At 37.7% G+C, this 7,776-nt stretch overlaps 1 protein-coding gene across 2 annotated transcripts in view; it reads left to right on the forward strand.

Annotated features, from left to right (window-relative positions):
• LOC117170155 overlaps positions 1-7,568 on the forward strand; it is a 61,893-nt gene extending 54,325 nt beyond the window's left edge. For both annotated transcript variants that reach the window (XM_033356716.1, XM_033356717.1), the window contains exon 3: positions 3,073-7,568. In XM_033356716.1, coding sequence (XP_033212607.1) covers positions 3,073-7,086 — 4,014 coding nt within the window. In that variant the 3' untranslated portion in view covers positions 7,087-7,568. The remainder of the gene's footprint in view (positions 1-3,072) is intronic.
• Positions 7,569-7,776: the final 208 nt, after the last annotated feature.

Below are 7,776 nucleotides of genomic sequence, written 5' to 3' on the forward strand. Positions count from 1 at the left end.
ACAACCGCCTTCTGCATTTTTCCCGCAAGTGTTCTAGCATATTGTTGGCACGCAGGGATGCTTTTTAGGCTATTAGCAAGTGAAAGCTTGGCACCTCCAAGATATATTTCTGTCCTATCGACATTCTTCCTCGCCCTACTAGGACATCGAATAATCGCTTTCTTATGCTCCGTAAAATATGACGGTAAAACAGTAGAGAGATTTTCTGAGATTAGAAAAGTTTGAAATGTTTCACTCAATTTTTTTAGATCTGAAGCTTATACCAAAGAAATTTTTTTTAATTTTTAAAGTGTAAAAAAAATGTTCGCTCAAATTGAAAATAACAATAAGTGAAGAAACTCAGTTGGCACAAAATTTGTCGACGTCTTTACAACATCCTTGCGACATCTTTACGACAACTTCACGATTTCCTATGTCCATCTTCTTAAGGTGTCTTTCCGATATCGTAAAAACGTCATATAATCTAACGATGTCTTTGCGATATCGTAAAGACACCATAACGACACGGACATTGGATGTCGTAAAATTGTCGTAAAGATGTCGTAACATTGTGGTAAAAGACGTTGCAAAATTTTGTGCCCACTGGGTAAATATATTTCTGGATCAGAAGAAAATTTAGCGAGAATTTTTTTCATTAGAGACACGTGTTTTTACATTAATTTCTCTATACAATTTTTGTATAATCATTTTTATTTGAAATTCAAACAAAATGTTTTTAACACATTGAATATTAACCAAAAATTTATTTCATTAAAATATTTTATTATCGTATTTTTAGTAAATAAATAATATTGATAAAGAAACAATTTTATTTCGGGTCCCTATAAAAGTACGGAAAATTCGCTGTAACTATAATTTCGACACCTGGATCTTATCGATTTTTTTAGAATTATTAAAAAAAAATTGTAGGAAAATTTTTGAAATCACAACTTACAAAGATAATCGCAATGAAAAATCTACAAATTCGTTGTACATCCAATTTTTATTCTTGGGTCTGTGCAATTTGTTGCTAATGCATTTCAGTCACTGGCAAAGTCATTTTCAGAATACCGGGATATTGTTTGACTTTTCACATTTTTTGTATAAGTTATACGTTAGGTCAAAAATAACATATTCTGTTATTCGAAATTACTGCAACGCGAAAAACCAAAAAGTTTACATTTAAACCTTGAAAACACCAAAAAAATACACCATCTTACATGCTCATTGCAAGTCAGCGCGTCGCTTTCTTACTCTTAATCAGTTCTATTGAAAGTCGATTATCTGCTTCTCCATTAATAAGCGTTAAATAGAGAAAAATTCATATTTGCAGATTTCAGCGTAAAAGTGAAGAATATTCTTTTCTTTTATATGCGCGATTTTTCCATCTGTTTAAAATTTCATCATAAGAATAGGATATCTCACAAAATAATTCATTTCTATTTCCATAGAGGCTTCTGCATCCCTTCATGTGGAATATAAGTTTTTGATATTTTACTTCTGACCAATTCAAGTCTGTCTACCTAGAGTTCAAATTATTGGAATATATTTCTGTAATGTGTTTTTTTTTATGTTTGAAAAAATGATTAAAATATAAATTTAAATATTTTCCGAATTTATAAGTTATAAAAGGATGTTTTAATTTTAATATAAGTTAAATAAATACTTCCCTTAAATATTACTAAGTCGAATGAGAAGAATATAGGATTTGTTTTTTTTTTCTGTTTCCGTTAGGGTATTTATATACGAAGGAAAAATCGTGTATTCATAGGATCTTAATTCTACTGAATTCAATGCTTATTACTGAATTCAGCTTTCTTTTTTAAATACACCTTGAATTCAACGAATTTAAAATTAAATGCTTTCAGCTGCATTTAGATTGAAGTATACAAATTCTTTTTGTTTGGAATATAAATGAATTAAAACGTTTTATTTATTTTTCACAATTGTAATTTATAACTTCTTTTGATATTTTTTAGAACACTTTTGGTGATGATTTCTTAATAGAAGAATAATTGCTATTTAGTCTACAGAACAGCAATTTCAAAAATATTTAAAACCTTAAGAGCCCTGGAAATCGAGGAAAAATCGTAGAAATAAGATACAAGGTAGACGATGATGTCGATTTTAATCGACAGTAATGTGTTCTACTATTCAGCGAAGCAGGGAAGCAAGTTAGTGCAGGGCAGGTATAGCGTGGGTACCAGGGATTATCAGAAAGGTACGGTATGTACGTATATGGAGTAAGAAGGAAGGATGGATAGGTGCGAGGAGCAAGTGAACAAAGGAATACACGGCTCACAGCGGCCCTGTCCAGTTCTGCGGTGCAGGACATTGGGCTGCCTGGGTCTACGAGCGGGCGGTGAGCTAGGCGTCTAACTGCGGTTGAAGCGGTTGAAGTCGACTCGATAGACCGGACTTTTAGGAGAGAAAGAAGACTCACGTTATCTTTCCTATCCACTTACCACTACATTCTCACGGAAGGAGATGGGTCGTAGACGCGGCTCACAGACGGGGTATAGATGAGACGTGTAGATGGTATGGCGAGTGGTGGAAGATTTTTCACAGAATCTCGAGCTCTCGAGCCATAGCCCTATTACTCGGGTACCCAACCACTCCATTATTAGCAATAATAACATTCGGGTATTTTTTCGGATCGTTTAATTAAAAAGAGCAGTTCAAGAGCTATCGAAATGTGTAAAAACCTTGATTTTGATTTTTTTAGAGTAAGCCCTCTTTCTTCAGTGCACGTCACACACACACACACACATATATCGTCGGGATTTCGTAATCGATATGGATAAGATTTGATGCATCTTGCATTCGGTCCTCTTCGTCACTCCTTTTTTACGTGACGCTTGCGTGGTTGGATATGTCGCGGTCTGTTACCACCGCTGGTCTCAGAACTGCGACTTTCTTTTCGAGACCTTCTGACAAATGGTTTAAAATAGTTTGCAAATATTTTGTCACGAACGAATGGTTGTCATAAACTCAGAAAGCTTCGAAAAAATGGTCAGCATTTACTTCATTGTTAATCATTAAAAAAAAATCCTAACTTTTCTATTTTTGAAATAACTTATTTCTAATTTACAGGTAACCTCATCAGTGCAGAAAGAGTTACCAGGAAGACAGAGTATTCACGGTTTTCAAGCCAAGCTCCGAAGTCAAGCTGGTAAACTGCGATCCCAGTTTAGAGGTATTCAAAAGCCTACCGTCACAATGCCTGCGTATCGCAGGTCTGAGAAGAAGAAATCGGCATCTACCACTGCGAATGAAAAAGTGAAGTTGGAAAAGCCAAAGAGTGAAAAATCTAAGAATGAAAAAGCAAGCAAAATGGAACGTTTTAAAATGGCTCTACCTGAGCGGCCTCGATTCTCATTCCCAGATACATCAAAACTGGGTTTGCCAAGCCGACCCAAATTTAACCTCAAACGTCCTAATATTAACTTTCCAAGTGCCTTCGATCGCTCTCAGACGGGCACGGCTTCCTCACGAGAGCAGACCAGACAACCATCAAAGCATTCTACATACGGCTCAGGCAAAAACATCTTTGATTTTTCCACGTATCCACGACTTTTCGATAGGAAAGCAAAGAACAAAGCTGAATATGCAACTTCTTCGCCCAAAGTATCACGTGCTCAATCTGCGGAGAGTGCGACTTTTCCACGTACCAAGAAATCCCTCAGAGCCAGATGGACTCAACGGTTCGCAGACACGAAACCTTTGAATAACAAACAAGAAGAGCAAAATGTTGCAGTTGAAAGATCTCGTCCGTGGAGGCATCCTTCCTTTGAGGAGCCTCGATTGGCTTTCAAAATACAGGCTTCAGAATCTTTAAAAGAGTCTGAAAAGTTACCCTGGGAAACATTTGAACAAAAAACAGTTGATCATCAAGAAGAAATACAGTACGCTGATTACGAAGAGGATTCTCAAGAACATTCGGATCAGAGAGTATTAGGATCTAATGATAGGACTAAAGTAGAAGAACCTTTTGAACAAAGATTGTACAGTGATCGAACAGTAGATCGAGAAATTAAGCACCCTGAAAGATTCAACAAATCAGAAGATGAAGTTGAAATGGAAGAGGTAGAGGTCCTAAAATTCAAGCGAGTGGAATCTTTTGAAAATGCTAGTCAAGACGACTACGAAAGTTGCTTTCATCCAGTGGATCCGAGAAAATTTAGAAAAATCTCCTCTGAAGAACGTTCTTCAGTTCGATCCGATGGCGAGCAACAACAATCCAGTGGAAGTTCTTTTGAACGACGTCGATGTGGTGTTATCGAAAAAATAGATTCCGATGAGCTTTTCCTACGTGAAAAAGGTATCAGTCAAGACGATATGAGTGTTGGCAGATACATCGCAAGTGAAATTTACGACGCACTCAAAGCGACACCTGGAAATGCTCTTACAGATATCGATATTATTCCAATGCCTCCTCTGCGACCTAATCGCACAAGATATTTTAGAAATAGAAAGGAGAACTTTTCGGAATCTTATAATGATTTGCCACCTGCAAGACTAGAGCGAGAAAAAAATTTATGTCGTAGTGAGGAGTCGTTTAGTAACCTAGACCAAACAGGTAGCTCTTCAAGTGCAGTTCACAGAGTAGTGTATCGAGCAGATAGCCTATCACGTGAACGATCGCCAGCAGAACCATTAGATAATATCATAATTGTGAAGCCTGCTCGCAGAAAATCCAGGTCTTCCCTACACAGTCACTCTCAAGTCACTACGAAGTCTTCGGTGAAGATTGAACCTCGTATTTCCAGTGAAATAATTCCGCCAGCCGTCCCGAATCGAAGGAAACGGATTCTGCGACAAGTAGAAAATGAGATCAAACAAATTCAAAATGGAAATGTCCAACATCAGAAAAGAGAGATACAATTTGCCTGCAACGGACATGGTGAATGGAACAAGTTTGAAAACTCATTGCGTCAAGAGCATCCAAGAACACCTTCTCCAACGTTACAAGTAGCACCAGCATCAGTTGATCACAAAATTATGAATAACCTATTCATGAGACTGAAACAAGAATTCGCTGAACGTTCACCAGTTCCTCCCAAAAGAAGTTCACGTTCTAGAACTGCTTCCTTCATTCAAGACGAAGACCGCACATCACATGGTGCAGAATCTCTTCCAGAAATAGGATATATCGAGGACGATATTAACAAAGATTATTCTCGAGAGCAACTTCCGGGTTATGCAGTTATAGAAAAACGCGAGAAACCACCAAGACCGTCTCCACCTAGACGACATCGTCATAAGTTCGCCACGACTCCAAGGCCCATGGCACCGAAGCGACCACAAAGAGCATACAGTACTCTGCGTCCGGTAGGAAGAATATCTCCAGCCGTTACGCAGATAATTCGATCGTCAGAGGACGTGAGGCAATATATTGAGGATGATTCTGATGGGGAACATAAGGATTTGAGAAGTGGAGAAGTCCTCAGCAGAATGCAAGGTCGGCCTTTGCCCGCTCCACCCAGACCACCTAGATTACACAGAACAGTCAAGAACAGCGCAGGCTATTATGAACCTGAAGCTGTACACTCGATGACTGACGTAGTTGCATCTACTCAGACTGATCCCTTGCCTGAGGATCATGTCATAGAAGAGGAAATTACCCAAGCCAAACTCATCATGGCACCATCCAGGTCAGGATCACAGGTTCTCATCTCAACTGAGCGAATATCCACACCAACACGTTCTCATGCACCTCCCATTCCTCATCCACCGATAATGCAACATTCAGAAGACCGAAGAGTTTCGGAAGAAAGACGAGGTTCAAATAGAGTTGAGGAGGAATGGATCGAAGATCGTCCAGTTCCGTCTAACAGGGTAGAGGACGAAATTCAGCAAGACCTAGCTGATATTTTACGAGCAGCTTTACATTCGGATGAACCACTAAGGATCAACAGCTTAGAAGTGGGAGACTTGCGAGTTGATCGATTCAGCGTTTCTCAGCTACAAGCTTACAACATAACGGCTTCTGAAATCGATGCAATTGTAGTATCTGCTTCTGAAATGACAGGAAAAGCCAGTATAGCTGATAGTGGGATAAGTCCCGCGTTACTACAGGAATTAATAGCCATAAAGCGTCATCTGGTAAACAAGTCCCTAATTCAAGAAGAACCACCTTCTAGAATAGAGTCTGCTACCATGAATACCATGACTACCATGGCTAGTAGTGATGAAAAGATAGAAGATATCTTGCAAGCCGTTAGAACGCAAGATTCAATCCGAAGAAGTTCTACGCGAGACGTTGGATCTTTACTAGGAAATGAATCGGGTAGGCTAGATGTAGAAAAATTGGATTCAGTGAAAAAAAAAGCAAAGCGAGTAACAGAAAGCCGGATGCAGCCTTCCTCAGAATCAGAAACCTTACGAGGTCAGGTTTTAAAGGGGGACAAACTGAAATCTGGTGCGGAAGTCAAGTCTGAGATAGGAAGCAACTCCCTTCCATCTAAATCAACATCACGTGAATCTTCTATAGATAAGCATGAAAGACTTTACGAGAGATCAAGAAGTAGATCTAAATCATCATCGCCATCAAGTGGATTCCAACCAGTTAGACAAACTGCATCCACGATAAAATCTCTTCCGCCAGTAATTTCAGTAACACCAGACACAATGGATACACCTGTCTGTCACACAATATCCTCTGAGTCAAGACCACAACGTGCAATTATGTCATACTGTGAGAAGAAAACAGAGAAATCCCATGAAGAAATTACCCAGACTTCACAAGATACCTTACTTCGCGATTTCACTCAGTGCATAACTTTACAAACGTCACAAATACCAGATAAATTCTTTTCCCCAGCTTCGCCTACCACTCAAAAAGTCGAAACAGAACCAAATATAACAGAAACTACGCAACAATTGTTAAAGGCTCTCCGTATTATTGGAATCAGAAAGATGAGACAATTTGTTAATTATATAGCATCACGGGTGGGCAGAGAAGAATCCAGTGATAAAATTAAAGATGTAGAACTGATATTATGTGCTTTGTTACTAATCGTTGCTGGTTTGATAATCATGATTTTCGCAACTCCATGCACCGTGGCCCATCATCACCATTGGGATTATTTCAATCCTCCTCAATAATCAAAACGTCAAAATTTACATCGACCAATTCCTATGTGCCAATGCCGTATTGACTTTCATTGCCGTTATTCTTTTCTAAAATTTATTATGTGGTTTTTTATAATGAGGATAGATCTCTATAATAGTCACTATTATACTATACGATCTACAAAAAAAGTTTTAAGCTAAAACCTTGATAAACCATTTAGAAAATATACACTTTATGATGTTGTGGAATTGACAAGTCTAGCGGACAAGCAATGAATACTACTATAAAACTCACATAAGTCAATCAATTTCAACTATTTTAGGTACAAAAATACTAATCTGAAAATTATTATACTATGCACGAATGGCCTTCAGTATTTTGTTATGATTTGTTTCTATTGTGATAACAGTGAATTGCAATCATACATTCGATACGACTTTTTCAGGCTATGCTTTGTTTCAACAAATTTTATAGCCTAAGAATCTACTTCAAAAATAAAATATATTGAAATTCCCGAGTGTTTTGAAATTATATCCTTCAGAAGAATTTTAAGATTGTAGTTCCATACAAACTAAGCTGCATATTTATGTTCAACATTTTTAAATTAATTTTTAATTTTTTAAGAGAAAGAAAGTAGTGCTGTAAAAGATGTTTTTCTTGAACTCATTAAATGAAATTCTAGGTACTCGTGATCTTGGGGAAAGAATAATTTTACCTAGCGA

The sequence above is a fragment of the Belonocnema kinseyi genome, chromosome 3 (genome assembly GCF_010883055.1).
Source record: "Belonocnema kinseyi isolate 2016_QV_RU_SX_M_011 chromosome 3, B_treatae_v1, whole genome shotgun sequence".
Classification (NCBI taxonomy): domain Eukaryota; kingdom Metazoa; phylum Arthropoda; class Insecta; order Hymenoptera; family Cynipidae; genus Belonocnema; species Belonocnema kinseyi.